Raw genomic sequence first — 26,392 nt, 5'->3', positions numbered from 1 at the left:
CTAATTTATTGTGGACAAATCATTAAGTCACACACAAAAATAGAACTTTTGAAGGGATAAAAAAATATTTTCTTACCTTTCTTCACTGAATATCATGCACTTCCCCTGGGGTATAGGTGCTTTCCTGATTTAGATGAACTGTCCTCAGTCTTTTCAGGATCATGTATCCTTTTGAACATCAAATTAGCATTATGGACTCTCAGAAAAATGCACACATTTCACATGGTTTCAAGCAAACCACAACTCAGGAGCTCCCTAGGAATTCAACCTTGCTGGGTTTATAGACATTGCCGACTCCAGAATCTGTAATAAAGAGAAAAATGAAACATAGTGGAGCCATTTGACAAGACACAAGCATCCTAGTTAAACTAACCCTCTGTGATTAGATATGTAATAAAACTTGTTTAAGATAATCTCTCCAATAGTCCCATAGTTGAATGAAGGAGAGATCTCACAGTTCTCTTATCTTCTCTCCTGTCTCCCTCTCCTTTTCTTTCCTGTTCTCCCTCTCTGACCTTCCTCCTCTCCCTCTCTCCTTCTCTCTCCCTCCTTGTTTACTTCCCTTTACTTTTTCTTCCTTCTCCTCCCACCCCAAAATAAACCCTCCAAAACCCAGGATTAGATTTTCTTCAACAAATGTGCTCCACCTACTGGTACTTTAAAGAATTTCGTATTTAAATACAATTTGGGGGCGCCTGGTTGGCTCAGTCGGTTGAGCGTCAGACTTCAACTCAGGTCACGATCTCGCGGTCTGTGGATTCGAGCCCCGCGTCAGGCTCTGGGCTGATGGCTCAGAGCCTGGAGCCTGGAGCCTGCTTCCAATTCTGTGTCTCCCTCTCTCTCTGCCCCTCCCCCGTTCATGCTTTGTCTCTCTCTGTCTCAAAAATAAATAAACGTTAAAAAAAAAAATTTTTTTTAAATACAATTTGGGAAACTGGAAACACTGACACTTAATGGAAATTATTTTATCACCTAAATTTTAGTACCTCAGAAGATCTTGGTAATTTAGGGTCTAAGATCATTTTTAAAAATCTAAACTTAATATGTGGTTTATCAAACTTATTTACGTAGAACATGTATTATTTTAATGTCTTCTCATATGTGGAAACACAGTCACTGTATAATGTTTTAAACCTCATTACAATCACATCCAACTTGTCCCTTTTGATTTCCTTCTTCCCTGTTCCATTTGCTCCAGGAGCTGCTTCTCTTCCTCCTTCCCTGACCCCTCTTCTCAAGCTCATTTCTCTGTCCCCAGTTCAGTCTCTGACTTTGCTTTCTTATGACACTGCATGCACTTCCTTGGATGAAACCCTTCTTCCACTTTTTCAATTATCAATACAAATAATTGGTAAATATTTGTTTCTAGACTGGACTTCTCTACTGAGCCTTAGACCTGCATCTCTAAATACTGGCTTGCAGGCACGTCAAGACCATCAAAACTGCTCTCCTCTTTTGTTAATGGCATCTAACCCGTTCCAGTGTCCACTGCACTTGAAGAAGCCACCCCAAATTTAATGACATAAAACAGCCACCATTGTATATGTTCACAGATTCTGTGAGTCAAGAGTTCTGATGTAGCATGTCTCTGCTCCACATGCCTGGGCATTCTCTGAGAAGACTGTCTTGCCCTTACAAGGAAGATACCGTATTTCCTTCACATTACTACAAAGGAGAGAGAGAGGTAATGATGAAAAGTGGGTCCTTATTCTTTGTTTCCTCGAAATAGTCACATTATTTAAGTACTACACTGTTAAATGGCATAGAAGATCAAGTTTATAATAAAGAATAAAAACTACTCCCAGCAAAAGTTAATTTGTAATGATATAACTTAAAACGTTCTTTGAGACTATCTACTGAAATGTTTAAATAAACTGCAACTTTAACTGCAAGAAATTGATAAGCTGGGTTGAAATTGTGTACATTAAACTTATTAGAAGGATGTCAAACAGCAGGCATTGGAACATTCTGAAAGTCTCAGGCTGCCTCACCAAATCAGCAAAGGGAAGCAACTTTGACCAAACCGGCATTTTATCCACAGATGCATTATTCCCGTGTTGTTAAATACAGGCATCCAACTGGTGCAAATTTATTTATAAACTTGAATTTGATACCTCCCTAACCATTTCATAAGCAAACGTGTCCATGACGGAGTCAATGTTGCAACTCTAAACAACTGCAAAGCCTAAATGACTTTTCTAAATGACCCTATTTGTGTCAGCTCATTGAAACCAATGTGGATTGAACTGTGCCAACTTCTGTGCAAGCATGTTTTGAAGTACGAACTGAATTAATAGGTGAAGCATTCTTTATAATACTGATTACTGATGAATGAGTTTAACTTCTAGAATCAAAACCAAGTACATTGATTGGAAGGTGAAAGGCAGTTTAATTACCTTACTCAGCTGGTATGCTAGTGTGTATCTGGTATTAACGACCTGTAGAAACAGGTCTGTGAGGTTTTATGCTGTACGGCCTGACTTGGTTTCAGGCAACAATACCAAATCTACTCAGCTATTTGTAAATATCTAAGCTTCTCTACTTAAATGTGCTAATTTAGGTTTATTATGAAATTGGAATTTTACACGAGTGTTTGTTTAGAAAGAAGGATCAATTTTTTTAAATATGGGATTTCAAATACATAGTACTTGTGGCAGGGATAATAGAATACATCCCTGAGAACCATTTTTTTAATATGAAATTTATTGTCACATTGGTTTCCATACAACACCCAGTGCTCATCCCAAAGGATGCCCTCCTCCATGCCCATCACCCACCCTCCCTTCCCTCCCCCCCCCCCATCAATCCTCACCTGAGAACCATTTCTAAATGGGTTCTAAGAGATGCATACAGGGAACTTCTGTCTTCACAGACTAGGAATAAGACAATTACATAGAAAGCCAAGCAATACCAAGCCTGATTACACAATATGTTGCAAAACAGCGTTGGAAGGGTTAACAAGTCACCCACAACGTAGTAGGCAGGCATTATAAATAAGGGAAGAGCCACCTTAAATATTTTCTAGTGTAGTGTACATTAAATGACTGTGAATACACACTGTGGTGAAAGCAATACTAAAGATAAAATGTGCTGAAGGGGTGGAGATTGATGCCAAGGAAAGTTCTTGGAAGTCTGAACTGGCTATGGAAGGATGGACAGAGCATAAGAGATTGTAAGCAGGGGTTGTAGCAGCCTGACTAAAGGCCAGATGGGAGAGATTTAGAAACTGTGCAGAATAATGAGTAGGGGGCATGAAGGCTGAGGCTGAAGGGCAGGGGAGAACTGTAGAGGAAAAGGCAGAAAGGAAGTACTTGGGTCAAATGGATAGCCTTGAATATCAGGTTTTTTGCATCTTTTCTGTAGAAGTGGAGGATGACTAGAATATTTGAGGAAAGCAGTAGTCATGGGATTTGGGGAAGTTATTGTGAAGGGAAAGAATGGAGGTCCAAGTGTCCAGAGACAGGTAGGGCGTTGGAAAAAGTTCAAGTGAAAGGGAAGAGTAGAGTGCTGACAGCAGACAGAAGATTAGGAAACCAAGAACTATTTCAAAGGGATACTCAACAGGATTTAATTAGGGCAATAAAAGAGGGAAAGTCAAATCTACTTTGTGGTTTTGGGATCTAATGCCCTTCCCCCTTGAATCTGGAGCTGGCCTTAATGATACACTGGTAACCAGTGCACTTTAGAGGACACGATACCACATAACCTCTGGGGCTAGATGAGAAAGAAGAAACCACGCTGCCTCTGCCTTGTTTGGTGGAATACCTGTTCTCAACCACCTGTACGTTACAGACCGAGCTGAACCTAGTCTTTGAAGTTGTCCCAGCCTAGGCATACAGGTGTCAGATGATTCCTGTCTGGATGAACTGTAACAGCAATAGACACATGGAAGGATAGATTGTAAGGGAACAGTGTTTGACCTTCTAATGTGATGCTCTTTAGCATGCAGAAGTTTTTCTCTCATTAAACATTCAGTTGAATATGTGGGTAAGCAGAGTTTAGTGATGGTTATAAAATAGTGGTTAGAAATTTGCTCCAAAGCATTTACACGCCATTCCTCAAATTTCCACCCCTTATGACCACTGATATGCATGTATAAGACACCAGCAGTTAGGTGTTCTGGCCATTTGGAGGTACACTCTGGGCCTCTAGTAGACTCAGAATAGGCATCAATATGGATTTAAAAGAGAAATTCATTTTGAGGAACAGCAGAATGATCTATTTTCCAATAGTTATGCAATTCTGTCTTTTCTCCCACAGTCTCATCTGTAAGAGGAATACATGCTTATTGAAGAGTATGAAGAACGGATACCCTGAAATTTTGAAATTTCATCTTAGTCGAATGCCCAGACCCCAACAGCCCTAAACACAACTAAACAGACTAGCAGATCTTTATAAGGCAATTTTTATCGTACAAGGTAAACTGAGGTTTATTTGAACATTTGTTCCTATAAGCCTGTATATTTTTTTCATTGAATCAGCTTTATTGAAGTATAAATCATATACACAATAAAAGTCCATGTTTTTCAGTGCCCTAGTCAATAAGTTTTGATAAATGTAAACAGTCTGGTAATCACTGCCACCATCAATAGATAGACCATTTCCATCCCCTCAAAATACTCCTTGGTTCCCTTCCACAATCAATTCCCCAGCTCTAGCCCCAGCAACTACTGATGTGCTTTCCCTTGTTCAAATTTTGGCTTTTCTCGGTTTTCACATACTGTAGTCATATAGTGAGTCTTCTTCTGTGTCTGGCTTCATTCCCTTGGCATAATGCTGTTCTGCTATTCACCAGAGTGGTTGTTCGTTTTCACTGATGAGTAGTATTTTCACATATTGGTAAATCATCCTTTGTTTATCCAGTCATCTGTTGATGGGTACCGGTGTTGTTTCTAAGTTTGGGCTATTGCGAAAAAAGCTGCTATGGAAATCTGAGTGCAAAACTTCTATTTTCCTTGGGTAAAATACCTAGGGCTGAGGAATGATGGCTTTAGTGCTAAAAAATATTTATCTTCCCTATATCAATTACCTCTAAAAAAATGAAAAATAGAAACATCTCTTAGTCATATTTCATAAAATTTATCAGCAGATCTGTTGTAAGATAGTTGAAGAGTCCATACATTTCCCAGCCCTAAAGAGTCACATACACAATCACATACATTTAACATATTCCAAGATAATGCTTAATAATATGAAGATACTATTCCTTACAAACTTCAACATATTATAAGTAAAATAAAATACACTCACATTATTATATGAACAAAGAAGACACACTATTCTATTGTAATTTACTACACAATCTCTAATTTAAAAAGAGGGCAACTTTAGTCCATCTTTTACAAAGAAATATATTTATAAAATGCCTACGTGCTTTTCACACTAGTTGACTTTAATTAAGGAAGGAAAATATTTCTCATTTCCCAAATGAGAAACATTTCCTAACTCAAACATGCCCAGGATTGTTCTTAGTCTAAATTTGCATATAGAAATGTCTGGAATAGAAAATTTTAAATATCAGACTCCAGGGTTATAAGCTTTCACATTCAAAAGTGCAGAGAATCCAACATTAACAAATTATAGTTCTACAAAAATCAGAATTACATCTTAGATGTCCCTTATTTAAATAACAGTGATGTCACTTTAGAGTTAACAACTACAGGGAATTATTGAATTGTAACACATGCGGATACTTAGGAAATTTCAAGTGTTCCTAAATATCATTATAAAAATGAACATTTTACAATATTATTATCTCTAGAGAAAGATATATAAAGGTTACAATCAACGAAACTTCTGTCATGACAAAGTAAATGTTTTACCTTCATTTCAAATTGCTTTCTGAAATTGTTATGAAGTTCAACCTCACTGAATTAATGAAAATAAAATTTATCCCACCACAGATTTTTGGTGGCAGAAACTAAAACTTTAAAAAATACATAAAACAAAAATAGCATGAAAAGTTTCCTGACACAAGTTATATTTAGATTCCCTTAACTCAACACTTGGAAACTCAATTTTGTATTTTGTAAACTAGTCATATAAAATGATTCTGAAAGTATAAATGAGGTTTTTATCAACCAATTGACTCTGACAAGCTGCCATATCACCACCTGTCACTGGCAGCATCCTATGGAAACTTGTAGTACTTAAAACACACTCAGCGTCTGCCAAGGAAGCAGACTGCAGAGTGGAGAAGACTGGAGCTTAACACACAGGTTATTCACTGCCACACAGTGGCAACGCTGCGGGCCGGTGGAATGGGGCACTCATTCTGTGTCCCCCAAGCCCCAGGCAGGCCACTCCGCCTGCATTAATGCACCCAGTCTCTCGGATGGCGCAGAACTTCCAGAATTTCCGCTTCTTTGGAGTTCTCTGGGGGTGAGTGCATGTACTCCCATCTATACAGGTCCAAAACAAAAGCAAAACATGTAATAATAATAAAAATAATAATAAACAACACACACACCTCTTTACTTAAAATAAGTGAAAATTAAAATTCTAAGAGTAAAAAATTTCTTGTATCTCCTTGTCTCCAATGTACTTAATATGCCTTTTACCCACTAGGCTTTTAAAAAATATTTGCTGCTAAAGAAATAAAATATTTTAATAATTTCTGAGCATCCTTTGGCTAATATTAGTATCTCAGAGCTAAAATACACTTTTACTAGAAACCAGGTTTCATAAAATGTAGAACCACAGAGGATCCACAGGCAAACTTTTTTTAGCTTGGCATTTATGCATTTATTTTAATGTGTTACTTTCTATTTACAGCAATAATATCGGTTTGCCTTTTTAAACAAATTCTCTCTCAGAAAAAATAAGAGTATAAAATGTAAGTGAATACCTCAGATAATATACAAATATAGTCAAAATGGTTAAGCTGTAGTATGAAGTCTGGCAAAACCTCGTTTAGACCAGGGGTTAGCAAACCTTTCCTACAAAGGGTCACATTAATAAATACTCTATTTTTACTTTTTTTATTAAAAAAAATTCTTTTAATGTTTATTTATTTTTGAGAGAGAGAGAGAGAGAGAGAGAGAGAGAGAGAGACAGAGTGCAAGCAGGGGAGGGGCAGAGGGAGAGGGAGACACTGGATCCGAAGCAGGCTCCAGGCTCTGAGCTGTCAGCACAGAGCCCAATGTGGGGCTTGAACTCACAAATTGCAAGATCATCACCTGAGCTGAAGTTGGATGCTTAACTGACTGAGCCACCCAGGTGTCCCATATAAATACTTTAATTTAGGCTTTGTGGGGCCACATACAATACAAAAAAGAATACAACATTCTTTTTTGTTTTTACTAATCCTTTAAAAATGTAAAGTTCATTCTTAGCTCAAGGGCTGTACAAAAACACATCACAGGCGGACTTGGATTCATCTTGCAGCCTCAAGTTTGCATGCGCTTGGTATAGACTAGAAGAAGCTAAAAGTGACCTGTCATGTGAACTATGCAAATGAGCAAGGGATTGATTTATAACCCACCCATATCTGCAGCTTACAATGTACCATATAATCAGGGGCCAGCAGTAATCAGGAGGACTACCGGAAGCCCTTAACTTATCTCTAGTTTGGGGGCACCTGGGCAGTTCAGTTGGTTCAGCTCCTGACTCTTGATTTTGGCTCAGGTCATGATCTCACCGTTCATGAGTTCAAGCCCCGAGTCAGGCTCCACACTGACAGTGCAGAGCCTGTTTGAGATTCTCTCTGCCCCACCCCTACTCATGCGCATGCATGCATAGGCTTTCTCAAAAATAAGTTAAAAAAAAAAAAAAAGAACTTATCTCTACATCTTATTCACATCTCACCTCTAGGGTGTCAGGAACACCTGACAGTGACATATATGAGCTTTTGCTACAGACATGAGATCCCAAGAACAACAGTTATACAAGGACAGAGACAATGCCATTTTGAAGACAGTGACAACTATATGGGCTACTAATCTCACCAGGCTAGATCTGGATGGCAGAATGAGGCAAGGCAGACCTTTAGTGCCATCCAGCAGTCCATTCTTTTTTTTTTTTTTTTAATGTTTATTTATTTTTGAGACAGAGAGAGAGAGAGAGCATGAATGGGGGAGGGTCAGAGAGAGAGGGAGGCACAGAATCTGAAACAGGCTCCAGGCTCTGAGCTGTCAGCACAGAGCCCGACGGAGGGCTCGAACTCACAGACCGTGAGATCACGACCTGAGCCAAAGTCGGCAGTCCATTCTTATTTGGACATCTACCCTCATGGAGAAATGAAGATTCTAGTGCTTATAAAACAAGCAATGGTAATTTTTTTTTAATATTTTCTATTTAGTCTGGACACACATCATTCTCACTTTCTTATACACAAAAAGTCCATTGTAGATCTTTATTAACCTAATAGCACCAACATAAATATCTCTCTCTCTTTCTTTCTTTCTTTCTTTCTTTCTTTCTTTCTTTCTTTTTAATATATCTGTCTTTAAAATCCCCCTCCCCCCCATTTTCAAGTAACCTTTCTGGAAGCTCACCACAGCATCATGTAAAGCACAGAGAGAACGTGGAGCATGTGCAACAATCCCTCATACTTTCACACGTTTGCTATTTCATAGTGGAGAGTAAGACTTCCTCACAGGTGTAAAAATTACTAACAAAATTAAGTTGAAAAACCTGACATACACTAACAAATTTGCTTCGCCCACAGCTCTTCCTAGAAAATCACCAAGTGGGCAAGGTCATTCTGGGTCCCTACACACCATCATCCACCCTATCTTCTTATTCCCTCTATACTTTCTCACCCCTCCCCCACAGAGCCATATCATTCATCCTGCCATTCATTCGTTAAAAAAAAAAATAATTTTCCGGGGCGCCTGCATGGCTCAGTCAGTTAAGTGTCCAACTCTTGATCTAGGCGCAGATCATGAACTTATGGTTCGTGAGATTGAGCCCCATGCTGGGCTCTGCACTAGCAGCACAGAGCCTGCTTGGGATTCTCTCTTCCCTTTCTCTTTCTGCTACTCCCCAGCTCGCTCGCTCTCTCTCTCTCTCTCAAAATACATAAACAAACATGAAAAAGAAATTTAATAAAATTAATTTTCCTTAATTATTTGTGATTTTATTATAAAATCAGCAATATCAAAACCATTGAAGTCGTTAGGTAAGACACTGGAGTGTTCATATTTTCATGTTTTGTATGGGTTAGCACATTGGGAGTGGAGGAATAATTACTATAATGAGTTATTCTTACCGAGCAGTTAGAGGTAAAGACATCAAGATGCTTTCAATCCTGGATCCTGGAGTGAAGAGGCCAAACTTTGTACCTCGATCATACACAAGGTTAAATTCTACATACCTGACGTAAAGACAACAAATAACATTAACGGCCAGTTGAGTAAAATCTTTCTTGGCCCATAACAAGTACCTCAAGGGCTTGGGGCGGGGAGGGGCCTCTTCCTGCCCATTGCCCCTCTCCCTCCCAATCAGCTGAACTGGCACAGGGAATACCAATCTACAGTCAGTTCAGTCTTGCCCATCCGGACAGGCATAAATAAAAGGGTATCCTACCCAACAAACAACAGGATATAGATTCGGCCCCAACATGGCACAGTTACAAAACAAGAAGATTATGTTTTCCAATAAGAAAACAGAATGGACACAAAGATGAGAACTTTAAGGCACAAAAACAAGAAAAAGGAACGACATCCTTTATTAGGATAGAACAGCTCTTCCTGGTATTCCCCCATGAACTGAGATGTTTCAGAAGACCTCATTTCACTACCTAACTTCCATTTACTAAGATAGTGCAAAACGTTCGTAATTGAAAGGCCAGGCACAGCTAACAGCAGTCTATTAATAATTACTAATATATCCTAGATATTCCCTTTTCTTAAAGTAGTTGATAGCACTGAAACACAGTCATATAATCCAGTCTTCCTGCAGATTAATGGCAATCAAAATAAAAAGCATTGGTTGGGTTGCAGGGCTAAATTTTATGTTTCTAAGAAGACTATCCTTAGCATCAACTGAAATTTGGTTTGGTAAATTTGTTTTCCACTAACTGCCACATGGTGTCAGATCTAAACTCTGTCTGGCTGAAAAAATCTGTGATTAGCTTTAACATCATGGGATCTCTTGTAAAAGGTCATTTAAACTTCAAAGATACTTTTTACTACTCCTAAGAATTTAGAACGGTCCATAAAGCTGAAAATTCAATGAATAGACACCCTTTCAGATCATTTCTCAACTCATTCAGAAACTACTTTCTTGGTCTAAACTTCCCTCAGGGGGCACCTGGGTGGCTCAGTCGGTTAAGTGTCTGACTTTGGCTCAGGTCATGATCTCATGGTGCGTGAGTTCAAGCCCCGTGTTGGGCTCTGTGCTGACAGCTCAGAGCCTGAAGCCTGCTCATTTGTTTACCCACTGGTTAGTCTTTAATCACACCTGGAGGAAGATATTCTCTAGAATTCCACAGTACATCAATTTTTAGAAAACACCCTCTGTGTGCAAACTTGCCAAAGGCCTTGAAAAAATTTAAATATATCCATGAATCCCTTTTTAGTCCTCAGCATTTATTTATCATGGATTGAATTTTATGCATTAATAACTATTTAACACCTTCTTATAAGCCTGTTTCAAATGATAATGTAAGTGAAACTTCTTAATTTCTTCCTCGCTAAGAGCACGGAAAAGAATTTGTCTCTCAGCCACCTTTTTCACCCCAATCCTGACTTTCTAAAACATGGTATTTAAGGGATGGCTGAGATTCTCTAGTTTGTACTAATGTCTCTTTCAAAGACTCCTGTATGGAACTCCCTAAATGAATTTGTTGTAAGGATCCTTGAACTGCTTTCCTTTTTTGAGTGAAGGATGCCCCTTTCCTGACATTAGGCTGACTCCTACAAGGTTTCACTTAGTTCTGATCTTTCTGATCCTTCCCATACATTTATCCTCTCTGAAGTGCCTGTAAACCATGAATGAACTTTAGCCATTCCCTTCAATTTAACAGATGCCTAAATTTTATCTTGTTTCCCTTCCCTAAAATACAGCAAAACAACAGTAAGTTAAAGATCTTTTGTTTCCTGGGCACCAGCTGGCTCAGTCGGAAGAGCATGTCACTGTTGACCTTGGGGTTGAGAGTTTGAGTCCCATGTTGGGTGTAGAGATTAATACATACATACATAAACTTTTTAAAAAAAAATTCTAATTAAAAAAAAAAAGATCTTTAGTTTCTGTTCTCCTGTGAAAAAGAAGACTGCAAGAGTGAAGTTCAAGGTCTGGGGAGAGAATAGAAGTGGGTAAGAGACTAAAGGAAATTCCCAAGTAAGGGACTCAAGTCGAAAAGGAAGCAGCCTGACCACAGCAAGGGAAACTCCTACTTGGAGGGGAAGGAAAGGAGCGAGGTATAACGTGTGAAGGATGCAGATAGGGCTGTGAGTGCAGTGTGTAAAAAGGGGAAGACAATGCTGACAACCGTAGTCAGGACCTGGGGTTATCTGAAGGCTCAGAGTTTACTGCCATCTTAAGGCCCAGAGATACAGGGGGTAGGAGGTTCTCAGTGAGAAACACTCCCATGTCGCATCACAGAAAATTCATCTAACACACCACACTTATACGTAACTCAAAAAATACGTGATGTGCAAGGATTCACACAAATGGAATTTTCAAAATGTCTTGTCATTACATAATGAAAAAGCAGAAAACAAAAGAACACAAAACATTGTTCCTATGTCTAAGAAGTTTTAAGGCTTCAGCTCATTAGTATTCACAAAATTTGCCAGCTTTGCACATCAAATCCTGGGCAAAACTAGAATATTGTACTTTCCAGAGGGTTTTTTGCAAATTTTCGTTGGCTGTTTAATGTATAATCAACAGTGCTATGTTGGTTTCAGGTGTACAATATAGTGATTTAACGATTCTATACATTACTCAGTGCTCACCACCACAAGTGTGCTCTTAATCCCCTTCCCCTATTTCAGCCATGCCCCCATCACCCCCCTTACAGTAACCCCTAGTTCGTTCTCCGTATGTGTTTTTCTTGTTTGTTTCTTTTTGACTTTGTTCGTTTGTTTTGTTTCTTAAATTGTACATGTTATTCAGCCATAAAAAAAGAACGTGTCTTGCCACATGCAACCACATGGATGGAGCTGGTGGGTATCATACTCAATGAGTTAAGTCGGTCAGAGAAGGACAAATACCATATGATTTCACTCAAACGTGGAATTTAAGAAATAAAACTGCATGGAGTTTTAAATTATCCTCTTGGGTATACCTTCCCCACTAAACCATGAGCTTCTTTTCAAAAATGCATGTTATACTCACCACTGTAGCCGGGACAGTGCCTAGCCATAAGGGTTGCATAATAAATGTCAAGGAAATGAAAAAAGGAAGGAATAGTAAAAGTATTATTTGAGAAATCATGGGACCAAAGAAAGAGTCCCAAAACAGATGCACTAAGAAACTTCTAACAAGAAAACTTAATCAACTTCCATTTTCCCAAATTTCTAAATTAAAGGACCAGATAACACAGGCGGCCATAAGAAAGAATAAACACAGATATTTCTCTTTAAACTTGAAACATTATTTAAGTTGACCTCTTCAGGGACTAACTTTACCTCCTCAAATACTGAAAGTTTTATTTGCCTGAGATAGAATTTACATGAACGAGAAAATCCATGTTACACCCATGGACCAGTACTACAAATGAAATTAAGACAGCAGTGAGAAATTGATGTGAGCTGGCAGGGAGGATCATTGGAGCTGATCTGCAAATATACCTCGGGTGAAGACAACCTCAATGTGGTCACCCAACTGGGCTCTAAGCTCAATGCACAGAACAGGGTGGCTGAATTTGAGTATCTAGTAAGAAATCAAAACCTGCTTCAACTACTTAACTTCCTTTGTGTATGGGAAAGACTACCAGTTTTGAGGTCACGGTGACCTGCTTCTACATCTGGGATCTTTTATTTACTAGTTGTAATCCTGGGCAAGAGACTTACTTTTCGGGGAGGAAGTTTTGTCACCTGTAAAATGATGATAATTACACCAATCTCACAGGTTTGTAAAGAAAACTAGATGCAATCTGTCTAACACTGGCTGGCACACAGTAAGGACTCCATCATTAATAAGTATTACCATTAAGTGTAAATAATTTCTGAAATGGTTATTTCCATTATAACAACTTCCATGAAACCTTAAAATGGATGGAAAAGTGTGGGCTTCCAAATCTACAAAGCAGCAAAAACATTAAGTGATGCCCATATCTTGGCGTAAGGCTGCAAGGAACTGCTAGAAGACTAAAAGAAATCAGCTGAATTAAATTCAGCAAGTACTAATACATGGCTCCTACGAATCTCTCATATACAGACAAATGAGGTAACCTCTGCTGTTTTTCCAACGCTATTTCAGACAAATCTTAATATTCATTTGATATTCACCTAGTTACCAAAAGAAGTTCCAGTTAGTACTAATACAACTCTAACAAAGTACCTGCCCAAGGCAACACATCACCCTCCATTCATTCACCCACTACAATGGCTCCACCCTCCCCCGCCCCAAGGCTTGCAATGAGATGGTCTATTCTCCTGTTGCTCACTCTCTCACTCACCGTCCTCTCCGCAGCTGCTGCCACAGCTTCTCCTGGGGGGTGAATGAGTCATCACAGTGCTTTTTCACAAGAGGAATATATGAAGGAACCACAGCCTGGGCGCAGCTCTGCACGAAGCGAAACACTTCTTCCTTGGATGGAGAGTCAAGGTCATCAAAAAAGATGCCCCCGATGCCCCTCCGCTCCCCACGATGGACTATAAAAAAGTAATCATCACACCTGGAAGACACAGCAAGGCCATGTCAGGGATCAAAGGGGGAACAAAAGGCATGAACGTCAATGTGAGCATTTCAGCTTATCCTTGACTGATGCCAAAGCAATGTCCTTACTTTTCTGCCCAACTATGAAAATGAAACTAGGGCTTTAGACACATTTCCTGTAAGTAGCAACCATGTAGAAAATGCTTAAGCTTTCATCTGCAAAGCAAGGAATAGAACACATATCTAAAGGATGTGGAACTCTAAGAACTTTAGTGAAAAAGAAACAGAGTCCAGTATTAAGAGTGTGTTTTTTATTTACTTATTTTGAGAGAGAGAAAGAGAGTGCATGTGCTCTCCAGCACGAGTGGGGGAGGGGCATAGAGAGAGAGAATCTGAAGCAGGCTCCACGCTCAGCATGGAGCTGGATGCAGGGCTCAATCCCATGACCCTGGGATCACGACCTGAGCTGGAATCAAGAGTTGGATGCTTAACTGACTGAGCACCCCCAGGCGCCCCAACAGTGTATTTCTTAAAACAAGTGATGCTGCTGCCTTCAGCAGCACTGGGGCTTTTGCAAGAGGCAGGACAGGAATCCTCCACCAACAACACCAACCAGGTCTGACTGGGTGCCAACCCTTCGGCTCTCAAGTCAGGTCCTTTATTCGCCAAAGGAAGGCACAGCAAATAATCTCTAAGGTTCCTTTCAGCAATACAATGCGGAGTCTCCATAGCGGGCATGACTGAGAGAAGGGCTGGTGGAAGGACACGTTCAGAGAACGTCTAGGGACGTATGAAAGCTTACCCCTGTGAGCCAGCACATGAAACTATCCATCTGCTCCTGAGGCTTTCCCCTCTGTGCCCACTATAACAGCTTTCCTAAAAAGTCATTTTCCTAAATGCTCAATTTGTAGAAAATAGTTTACATTGTGGAAACAACTTTTTAGATGATCTCTATAAACAGAAAAACCTGTACAAACAAAAACTAAAAGCTATTTAAAAGGTTCCATTAAAAATAGCCTTAATAGGGGCGCCTGGGTGGCGCAGTCGGTTAAGCATCCGACTTCAGCCAGGTCACGATCTCGCGGTCCGGGAGTTGGAGCCCCGTGTCAGGCTCTGGGCTGATGGCTCAGAGCCTGGAGCCTGTTTCCGATTCTGTGTCTCCCTCTCTCTCTGCCCCTCCCCCATTCATGCTCTGTCTCTCTCTGTCCCAAAAATAAATAAAAACATTGAAAAAAAAATAGCCTTAATAGTTTAAACCAGCAAAACAAAACAACAAAACACAAAACCAGTAGCAGATGCAAATCCCTAGAACTGATACAATGGTATAATTCACCTTGACTGTGACTTGTTGGCTGCCCTTTACAGGCAGATTTTATTAACATAGTTGAAGACCATCCTGGGCAAGGCTATGAAGCCAGCTTTAACCAAATCACACTATTTCAAAATCACCAGAAAATTAAGAAGTTTGCTAAATACTTATACTAAAAACTTCTTTTTTAACTAGCCTGCATCCTAGATGTCTTAGTAACTAATATCACTCAGATAAAGTCATCTCAATAATGGCAATAAGAGGAAACCAAAAAAAGAGAATGTCACCCAAACCAGTCCTCTTCCTGGAAGGAGGCTGATTTGTGTGTGTGTGTGTGTGTGTGTGTGTGTGTGTGTGCGCGCGCGAGAGAGAGAGAGAGAGAGAGAGAGAGAGAGACAGAGAGAGAGAGAGAGAGAGAGAGAGAGAGGGAAAATCCCTCCATCTTACATTCATGCTTCCATAGCTGTGCAATTTTCATTAGTAGTATCAATCAAAAGGAGAATATATCTTTTCTGAGAATTTTAAAGCTGAACTCCATACCCTTACATAATATCAACATCCCACAATTATTAGCTCTAAAAACAATGCAAAACAACAACAACAAAAACACCAAAACTTTTCCTGTTCTTCCTTTTTCAAGAATGTCAATTAGCTCTAGCCAGAGTTGAGTACATTATTCTTATTCCAAACAATTTATGCTTATACTCCATTTCACTTCTGCCAAATATCTTGGATCTCCTCACAACTCATTTGTTTCCCTTTTCTCTACCATTAGAGTTTCCTTAACCAAAGTTTCCAATCCCAGTCATCTTCTTGTCCAAATCTCTGGTATATCTGTATCTTTCCCTAACAGTTCTCTGACTCTTCCCATGTCTGAATATTCCCATGGCAACAAACATTCTCATCTGGGATGAGAAGTTAAAAGCCTACCCCAGGATTAAAAAGCCTCTGATTCTCAGGCATAGATCACCTTAAAATTTATATTTCAAATCATTTGGGATCAAAAAATACACTGCTACCCAATTATTCAAATATTCCTAAATAAACAACACAATAAAACCACTTCAAACTAGCATTCTACTTCTGGTGCCAAAAAAAACCCAGATCAATCTTCATAAGCTGAAAAACGTATTCAGTGACATAATATTGCCTTCAGGATCTACAGGAGGTAGCAACAGAATATATTTTAGGTGTTATGACATCTTTACCTACCATTTTTTAAATTTAGGGTAGAGATCAGGACCATGCTGGTCACAAGCCTCCTTTAGAGTTCTGTGGAAATGGACAGCATCCTCTTGGTTCAAGTATGTTGGAGTGAGGTCACATCCACCACCAAACCACCACAGCTTGTTACCTACAAAATCGAGACGTGTGATTTTCATGCAGACTTCGGACTTTGAGATGTAGCACACTACTCCCTGTATTAGCAAACTTAATTTATCAGCTTAGTTTAACATGAAGTGGGTGACAATCAAAAAATATTTAGGGGCATCTGGGTGGCTCAGTAGATTAAGCATCCTACTTTGGCTCAGGTCATGATCTCATGGTTCATGGGTTCAAGCCCCGCATCGGACTCTGTGCTGACAGCTCAGAGCCTGGAGCCTGCATCTCCCTCCCTCTGTCCCTCTCCTGCTCATGCTCTGTCTCTCTCTCTCTCAAACATAAATAAACATTAATATATATATATTATATAAATTATATAACATATATATATATATAAATTCAACTAAATTTAGCTCTGAATGGCCAGTAAAGCCTAGGCAGGAAAGAAAAGGTAAAAGTATGAAATCAAAAAGTGACAGAGTAGATCCAGGCAGGAAAATATTATGCATGGCAGAGAATGATGAAACACCACATGGGTGGACCAGGAAGTAGATCTCAACTCTGGCTGCATATCAGAATCACACGAGGAGCATAAAATGCCTCTGCTGGGTCACAATTAAAAAACAAACAAGCAAAGAAAAAACAAACAACAAGCAAATCTCTGGCCCAGGTATCTGCAGTTTATAAAAGTTCCCCAGGAGATTCTGATGTTCCCTGTATTAAAAACCACTGCCCGCCCCGCCTTAAGCCCAGAAAGGGCAAAAACACAGAGGGACACAACTTACCATTTGAGAATAACTATTACATGTGTTTAGTTGGGTCTAAACACATAGGCTGTCAGTACCAGTTACCAACTTCTAACATTAAAAGGCTGAACCAAACTAAATGTCTTCAAAATGAAAGTTAAATACATGGACTTTAAATACCACCACCTCGGGGCGCCTGGGTGGCGCAGTCGGTTAAGCGTCCGACTTCAGCCAGGTCACGATCTCGCGGTCCGTGAGTTCGAGCCCCGCTTCGGGCTCTGGGCTGATGGCTCAGAGTCTGGAGCCTGTTTCCGATTCTGTGTCTCCCTCTCTCTCTGCCCCTCCCCCGTTCATGCTCTGTCTCTCTCTGTCCCAAAAATAAATAAATAAATAAATAAATAAATACCACCACCTCCAGAGAGACCACCAGCCGATTCTGTGTCTCCCTCTCTCTCTGCCCCTCCCCCGTTCATGCTCTGTCTCTCTCTGTCCCATAAATAAATACATACATACATACATACATACATACATACATACATACATACCACCACCTCCAGAGAGACCACCAGCCATAGAGCGGCACTGCACAGACACTCCACAGGGTGGTAACAGTAGGTCCGGCTAATTTGGAGACATGGGCTGAACTACACATCCTTAATGAGGCATGATCAACTCCACCCTATCTTAAACCCACTGATAACATGCTGGCGACTAGCAGAGCAATACATTTGGAAGATATTTTCACATTTTCACAAAAGCAAGTTCTCCATTTCGACTTAACCTTATACATGAGGTTTTCCTTTGGATTTTCTTTCCTGTGCAAAGAACCCTGTGTGCACTTTGAAGCTGAGATTCATTAAATCATTCCTTCTGCGTTGGAGGAAATATGGGGAAGTTCAGAGCCCAGCCAATGCTATTTCCACTTTTCACCTCTCGTGCATAATCCATTGCACCTGCCAAGGAATAAGGCTTAATACGCCTCCTGAAAACCTCGTTAAGATTTATATATTCTTTTTCACATTCTTAAATTATGCCCCCCGGCTTGTTTTAAAATTCATATTTGCACAATAATATTTTCCACAGCTCCAGGGATGCTTACCATCAGCTTCTTCTACTTCAAAGTATCTGTAGTTGAAATGGATAGTAGGAGCATGAGGATTCTTGGGGTGGATAACAGAGCTCACGCCCATAGCAGAAAATGGCAATTTACCTGGAAAGCAAAACAGTGGTGAGCTCCACTTACTCATCGGGCTTAAATCACTCCAACTTGGTTTCAGGACCAATTTTCAAAAGCTCCTTTTTGTCTCTTAAAATACAATTTTTAAAAAGTAAACGTGAACATGCTTCTTTGGGATGTGCACCCTAATGTGGTTTTTTTTCCACAGAAGCAATATATATTGTACAAATAGAACTCATGGGGAATAAAGGTTTGCAGGGATTTTTAAAGGCTGTCGAGACTGCCTGATTTACCATCTTTCGTCTTCAGAATTTTCCCTCTGCTTCTCATTTGTTTCGCTGCTTCCTCAGAAAGATTTCCATGAACAACAGAAACGCTCACCCCAGCCTTTTCAAAAACATGCCCATCTTGAAGTACGCAGCTGATGCCACCACCTCCTGTTTATAGAAATACAAGATGAGGAGAGAAGGTAAGGGTGTATGCAAAATCAAAAACAACCCTTGCATGAAGGTGGTGGGATTAGGAGTGACTTTCCTCCTCTACTGTCCAAATCTTCTAGGCCATCAGGATATTTAGCATTTTAAAGTACAATAAAATTAGATAACTAGCGTAGCTTGATGACACTGCGACTGCCTAATGGGCAAATATTCTATCTTTCCCACAGCACTAAACTGAGTATTTCTTCTACATCTAAAATAAATCACTGGACGGGCGCCTGGGTGGCTCAGTCAGTTAACCATCCGACTTGATTTCTGCTCAGGTCATGATCTCAAGGTTTGTGAGATGGAGCCCCCACCCAAAGGGCTCCATGCTAATAGCTCAGAACCTGCTTGGGACTCTCTCACTCCCTTTCTATCTGCTCCTCCCCTGGGCAAGTTTGCTCGCTCAAAATAAATAAATAAACTTTAAAAAGAAAATAAATCACTGGAATATTTTCCCTTCAAAAACTACTGTTCACAATGGCATCCATTGGTTATGATACAAGAGAGAAGTCCAAAGTTAAAAACAGGTATGGGTATGTTTGAGGAATGTTCTGTTATTACCAAGTTTAAGAGCTCTGTATGAATTGTTTTTTCTCAGTGTGCTGTGTACCATTTAATTTTATTTATAGGCACTTAAAAAACAGTAGACATTTGAACTCTTCAGGGATTTGGGCCTTTAAACTGAATAAGATACACATTAATATTTAGGTAGATGAGATTTACTAATAGGTTTTTTTTTCTTAAAACACTAGAGTTATCACAAAGGCAACTGTTCATAGAGGTACTTGTTTGTCTTTATTTCTAAGAATTTTTAGAGCTGGATGGGACGTAAGACTATCCAGTGCAACCCCTGCACATCTCAAGTGAGAAAATGGTGCCCAGAAAGACAAAACACTTTATCCAACATCACACAGCTGGCAAGTGGTCCAATTTGTTTTAGTGCTTTCTATGCATCAGACAATATTTTAAGCACTTCATATATCATCATCCCTACAATCCCCTCATATAGTATCTAATCTCATTTCAGAGAAGAGGACACAGAGGCACATCAAAAATTAAGTAACTTCTGAAGGCCACACAGTTACTCTAGTACTTGTGGTTGGGTCCTTGTTCAATGGTCTTCACTTGAAAACATTATAAGATAGATAACACTACAAAAGACCAGATTTAACCTCACTTAATAGAGATGAGGCAGCATCACAGCTCAAAAGCTGCTGAGGAGAAGGATGCTGTAGTATTCCTAGCTAAGAAGCCAGGAATTCTTCAAGTTTATGACCAAGATGTGGGCTTTCCCTACATAGGCAATAACAAGGTCATAAATACATGATTCTATAAAAACTGGATTTTTCTTTACTGAAGTACAATTGACACATAACATTATATTAGTTTCGGGTGTAGAACACAATGATTTGATATTTGTATACATTGCAAAATAAGTCTAGTTACCATCCAACACCACAGAGAGTTACAAATTTTTTTTTCTCATGATTAGAATTTTCAAGATCTACTCTCTCAGCAATATATGCAATACGATATTTTTGGCTGTAGTCACCATGCTGTACATTACATCCTTATGACTTATTTATTTTATAACTGGAAGTTTGTACCTTCACCCATTTTGCCCATTCTCCTCACCCCCTCCTATCTATTAACTACTAATCTGAAGAACTGGGTTTTGCCACTGGAAGGGAAGATTGTCCTAGCAGGAAGTCTGAGGGGTGCTTTGGGTAGAACTACTGACAAGCCAAATATTTCTTGCGCAACTTGAGAAAAAGACATAATGACACAATGACAGCCTCAGTTGGAGGAGTCTGGCCAACACTTAGCAAATAGGAGGCAAGTTAATCTTTCCATCTCTAAAGAAGGAGAAGGGGGAAATGCACCCAGAGAAGCGGATGAAATGTGAGGAAAATCGATGCTCAATTACAAATATGGACACCCAAGTCTGTTGGCTAAAAATAACCCTAAAACTATTACGAAAGGCGCCATTAAAAAATCGCATAGACTTTGAAACGTCCAGGATTAGAGTAACAGATCTGTATCTAGAGGTCTGCAAACAGAAGCCTGATGACCCTTACAGTCTCAATCTTCCTAAAGGTGTCCCTTCTAACCTAGCAGCCGCTCTGTAGGTACCCCTTTCCTACTCCCAGCCCCTATTTTCCGTCATCTGCTGCCAGCAACCTAAATCTCGATCTTTAACACCCCCCCCACCCCCGTCTCCACCTCCCGCTAGGCGCTGGCCTCCTCACCTTCCTTCCTCTCCCACCGGTCCACGGAGAAGCGGGCGCCCCCGTCTACCTGTGCCAGAGCCTGGCACACCTGGGCCTGGGTCTCCAGGATCAGCAGCTCCATCTTGGTCTTCATGTCGCTCGGTCTCCCACGCAGCTCGCGCAGGTCGGTCACAGGCAAGGCCATGAAGCAGCTGCAGCGACGGGCCAGCTCGTCCTCCTCCTCAGGCTTCCCAGACGAAGAGCTCCGTGCCCCCGAGCTCTTGGGCACCATCTCCGCCCGCTGTACGTGCCCGAAGGCGGCGGCGGCCAGCCCCGCCAGCCCGGCCAGCCCCGCCAGCGCCGTGGTCAGCCCGGTCCCCAACCGGGAGGCTCCTCCCGCGGTCCGGCCGTGCCCCAGCCCGCGGCACTGCTCGGTGCCAGCGGAGCCCGGGGGCCGGCAGATGCGTCCCGCGGAGCAGCGCCCCGGCCAGGCGCACAGCGCTCCGCGGCCGCCCCGCGCAGCTTGCCAGCAGGAGCCCGCGCTCAGCCTGCCCAGGTGCAAGGCCATACTGCCGCGCTGTCACCTCTAGCAAGGCCCACGTCCCGGAGATCGGTCCCTGAGCTTCTGGATGTCCCAAGCTGGGGAGCAGCTCTGGGAGTGGAAACCTTGGCGGGGAAGAGCTACTACCGGGTCGGCTCTCGGGCGGCGGGCGGAGGGGCGGGGGATGCTGGGAGCTGTAGTCCGGCTCCTGTCGCCGCCTGCAGGGGCGCGCCGGGGAGATAAGGAATCCAGTCCCCAGAAGGGCGGGTGCCAAGACAAGGAACCTGGATGCCGAACGTGCGAGAGGGCTGTGTAAGTAATGAGATAAGAGGCTTTCTGGTCACGTACAACCTCTGGTCTGCTATCCAATCAACCACAGGGTGTAGACAAAGTACACTGAGGACGCTTAGGACCAATGGAGCAGAAATATGGCCAGAGTCCTTCCCCATTTACATTTACAATTTACAAGTTACATTTTCAAACAGAGTTGCAAATCCTGGCTGAGTGTATAGGAGGCCCCTTCGTGCCCCGTTTCCAGTCCAGGAGACCTTCTAGAATTTGCAGGAGTGGCTTGGGGCGGAGCCTGAGAGACTCCTTCCGTACCAACAGTTTTTAAAGTGAGTCCGCAAGGTAGTCAAGGGATGCTAAGAAAATCCTAGTAAAAGACTTTAGGAGAGTTCATCATTGCAGTCTTTCCAGTTCATGATCCTGCACTAACCAGTTGATTCTTATAGAAATAGGAAAAGCAAAGTGATCATTTTACTAAACACGCGTAAAAGTAATGACCTGGTGTGTTTGGGTGATCAAGGAATAACATTAGACTTAAAAATACATATCACCCTACAATCGTGGCATGCTGCCAAGTATTTCTCACCTTTTAGTACTTTCAACAACTCATGTAAGCTAGGCGGGGCAAACATTTGCCCTGCTTTCTCCCTGCTACTACCAACACACACACACACACACACACACACACACACACACACACTTCAAAAAAGATGTAAGAAGCTAACATAGATTTGACAGATTTTTGTTCTTATTGTTCCTGTAACATACCACAGTTTTGTGTTGTCTGAACATGAAAGTGTTAGAAAGACTGTCATGGAATGATTTTAATTTCCAGTAGTAGATAATAATTTAAGCCACTTGTGGTCTCTACAAGTTTTTAGTGGCTAGATGCAGTGATGGAACTTCATGGCTATGGGTCAGACAAGCTGTTCAAACCAGTGTATCTTATCCATCCACAACTGCATCTGGCAACTCTCAAAGTGGGACACAACATTAGCTGGGTAGGTATGCTTGACTCACTAGCAGATTCAATAAAAGGTAAAGGTTTGGATTGAGAAGTGAATAGACTACTTCGGGGGAAGAATACCATTGGATTTTAGCCATAGTGTAACATGCTGGGAGGCTGAGTTGCAGGAGGAAAGGGAAGATAAGAACTATCACTGCAGTAAGAGTTGTTTGCCTCTCCTCGATGCCTGTGATAGGGTTTGGCTGGGCCTGGGGATAGCAATTGAACCTCATTAATGGAAAGGACCTCTCTAGCGCATTTTTCTATAGGAACCCCATTCATTTTTGCTCTGATTCTGAGAATACTCATAAAGCTAGGAAAAGATAAGCAGACACAGGCCGCTTTGAACATATGCACAGTCAGATAGTCTGGTCTTGAGCCAACTGTGTACTAATTTGCAGGTTTCCATCCCTCCCCATCCTTGGCCTCTCTTTGCAAAGAGCTTGCTCTCCTTTCCTCTGGTTTCCAGAGACTTCCATACCCTTACCTTATTATGCTATGCTAAAGAAAGGCCTTTATAACTTTCAAACTTAAAAATAAAATAGCTAGTTATTTAATCAGCAAAAATGAGTTTATCTGGGCATAGCGGAAGAATTGTAACTCCAGACATACAAACTACACCACACCATAGGCAAGAACAACAATACAGAGGAACAAAGAAAAGGAGCTTCCTTTTATAGAGGAGAGAGTTGGGAAGGGTTGTTTGGAAGGAAATTTCATAGGAGGAGAAAGAGAGTTCAGAGTTGTGGTGGCTTCCCATTGGCTGAGTTGTGACAGTTTCTCATTGGCTGGGTTGTTGCTGGGTAAAGAGTAAATCTTCCTCCTTCCTGAAGGGGTATGCAAAGTAAGATGTAACTGATACTGAATGAGAACCATCCCTTAATTTTTTCCTGACCTGATTTTGAATTGGGGTTCATTTATTTATTTTCACACAGCCTGGTTAGTGTGAATGTAAATTACCTTCCTGTGGCTACAAATAGTCTCCAAGAGATTTAAGACCTATTTGTCAGCATGGAATAAAAAAAACATCCCCTATTCATTTTCTCATCCTTTTTTGAGCCTGGTTTCCTGCACTGCTTTATGTTCTATATGATCCTGCAAAACAAAAAGATTTTGAATAGCCTTGTACAAACTCATGAGGCATATATATATATATATACGTATATACATACATGTATATACGTGTATATATGTATGTATATATGTATATATATACAGTGGTTATGTATATATGTATATACCACTATATATATATATAGTGGTAGTGAGATAGCAAAGAAGTGGACTTTTTGATATTTTTACTCAATTTTTTAGAATTTATATTTTAAATGTTTAGGTCTTTATATAATTTTATTTTAGAGGGAGATTGTGTGTGTGAGTTGGGGAGAGGGGCAGAGGTAGAGAGAGAGAAAGAATCTTAAGCAGGCTCCATGCTCAGTGTGGAGCCCAAAGCAGAGCTCAGTCTCACAAACCTTAAGATCATGACCTGAGTGGAAATCAATATTTGGATGCTTAACCCAACTGAGCCACCCAGGTGTCCAGAAATGTTTAGGTCTTTAGAGGCAAATATTTACATATTTCATTAAAATAATTGGTTCTTATAGTTAAATGTAGGTTAAATATCCAATGCAATTTGTTGTTACTGACTTGCTTTTTCTTTATCTGAAGTAATTTTAAGATTAGTTTCTAATAGAGGTATAGATACCACCCAAATAGTCAAGAAAAGTTTTATGAAAGGGAGGAATCATGGTGCCTGCTCCTTAGTCCTTCACCTTTTGCCTTTAGCCCTCCCTATTTCTTCTCTATAGTAATATGCATGTGATATCTGGAGTTGCAGCAACGATTTGTGACGAAGACTATCAAAATCACATGAAAAAATTTGCAGAGCAGTAAGATAGAAGGAGCCTGGATCCTGATACTTCCTTGAGCGGATGGAACTCCTGGGCTGGAGTTTTTGTTATATGAGAAAAATAAATAAAGGTACTATTTGTCAGATTTTCAGTACCTTCAGCTTAAGTCTTTCTAATATCCTAATTATCCCATCTTGATTCTATGTCTACCCTGGAGCCAACCAACAATGGCCAGGGGTAGAGGATGGAATCGTGTTACAACATGATGACCTCCAGAGATGCCTGGGTGGCTCAGTCGGTTAAGTGTCCAACTCTTGATTTCGGCTCAGGTCATGATTTCATGGTTCGTGGATTTGAGCCCTGTGAGGGGATCCATGCTGGCAGTGCGGAACCTGCTTGGGATTCTCTGTCTCCCTCTCTCTGCCCCTCCCCTGCGCTCTCTCTCTCTCTCTCTCTCTCTCTCAAAATAAATAAACATTAAAAAAAAAAGAACATGATGACCTCCCACTATAATTGAGGGGAATGGTCAGTATTGGATATCGTTTCCAGAAAAAAGGGAAATATGGTAAGCAGATAATACAGTTGATGCCCAGGATAGAGATAAATTTTTGAAGATAATTCTGGGGTATTGAGCTTATGAATCTAAGATGAACACAAATATGGAATTCAGAAAGAACTAACAAGTTAGGTGTCACAGAAGGTAATAGGTTTAACCTAGACAGTTATTAAAAGTTATTTCTACCGGTTCAGCCAAAGCTATCCAGCTGTTCCATTTGCCTTAGGTACAGTAGTTTCCTGGCCACCCTGCCCCTTCACCATATAATGCTCTCAGCAACCATTCTAGGAGGCTTTAGAACACTATGGGTCAACTGAAAGGGAGAGTCATTTGGGAAGATGTTGGGGACAACGTGTTTGGGTATATGCAGGTATCTCTTCTGTTTAGGCAATCAAGGGACAATGGGCATGGGGCAATAAAGACATCAGACAGCAGTAAGAAAGACATTTAACCAATGTCATGTGTATCTGCCTCCATGGTGTTTTCGTGGCACTTTCAACTAATGTTATTTGCTCAAGAGATGCAAAGCTGCTTTCACTCACATCATGGCAAATTCATCTTATCTGGTGAACTAGAATGCTTTCTTGGAAAACACACATCTAAGGCTTTTTAACTTAAGCCCATATGAACATCTTTTTAAACTTAGGAGTCAAGAATTAGTTCCCTTTGTTCTCTACGTCTATCTAAACATTTTCTTCCATGTCTAACAGCTTAGCAAAGAGCAGGACCTGCTTCTAGAGGTTGAATGAATACAGAGGGAGAAAAAGGCACTTTTGAAATATTTTCTTTTATTGCAAGACATGCTGAGATGCTGGTGGGTTACAAATGGAAATATGAATCCTGAGGAGTGAGGGCTGGAAGGGTAAAGATTTGTGAGATACCCACTATGCTGGAATGATGAAAAGTTCATAGAGGAACCTTTAGAAGAAAAGGATAAAGGGTTCAAAGTCAGAACACAGCGCATAAGACACATTTAGGGACAAGGAAAACAAGAAGTCGTAGGGCCTTTGGTGCCATGTCACAGAAGTATGAAGGGGAGAAGTCATCAAAGAGGAGAGTGTGGTCCGTGGGCAGAGATCTGCACTCTCTGCTCAGCTAACACAAGTGCTGAGTACCAGATAATGAAAATTATAAAGT

General features: G+C 40.8%; 1 protein-coding gene across 1 annotated transcript; it reads right to left on the bottom strand.

Annotated features, from left to right (window-relative positions):
- Positions 1-4,463: 4,463 nt before the first annotated feature.
- On the bottom strand, positions 4,464-21,706 carry CPOX (coproporphyrinogen oxidase). The gene is made up of 7 exons (XM_047875650.1): positions 21,054-21,706; positions 18,616-18,759; positions 18,245-18,355; positions 16,289-16,430; positions 13,568-13,786; positions 9,212-9,316; positions 4,464-6,401 (listed from the first exon to the last, which is right to left on the bottom strand). The coding sequence occupies exons 1-7, from the start codon at positions 21,580-21,582 to the stop codon at positions 6,314-6,316; spliced, it is 1,338 nt and encodes a 445-aa protein (XP_047731606.1). The 5' UTR covers positions 21,583-21,706; the 3' UTR covers positions 4,464-6,313.
- Between the last annotated feature and the right edge of the window lie 4,686 nt (positions 21,707-26,392).

The sequence above is a fragment of the Prionailurus viverrinus genome, chromosome C2 (assembly GCF_022837055.1).
Source record: "Prionailurus viverrinus isolate Anna chromosome C2, UM_Priviv_1.0, whole genome shotgun sequence".
NCBI classification, from domain to species: domain Eukaryota; kingdom Metazoa; phylum Chordata; class Mammalia; order Carnivora; family Felidae; genus Prionailurus; species Prionailurus viverrinus.
The sequence above is the reverse complement of the archived record's forward strand: the minus strand, read 5'-3'. Positions and strand labels throughout refer to the sequence as shown.

What these genes read in the sequence shown, in the direction of transcription:
- CPOX (XM_047875650.1), bottom strand. Translation starts at nt 21,582, where the DNA reads ATGGCCTTGCACCTGGGCAGGCTGAGCGCGGGCTCCTGCTGGCAAGCT. An exon ending in CAGCAGCTGCGGAGAGGACG is followed by an intron (nt 9,317 to 13,567) that starts GTGAGTGAGAGA and finishes TCTTTACGTCAG; the next exon opens with GTATGTAGAATTTAACCTTG. An exon ending in TCTTTACCTCTAACTGCTCG is followed by an intron (nt 6,402 to 9,211) that starts GTAAGAATAACT and finishes GGACCTGTATAG; the next exon opens with ATGGGAGTACATGCACTCAC.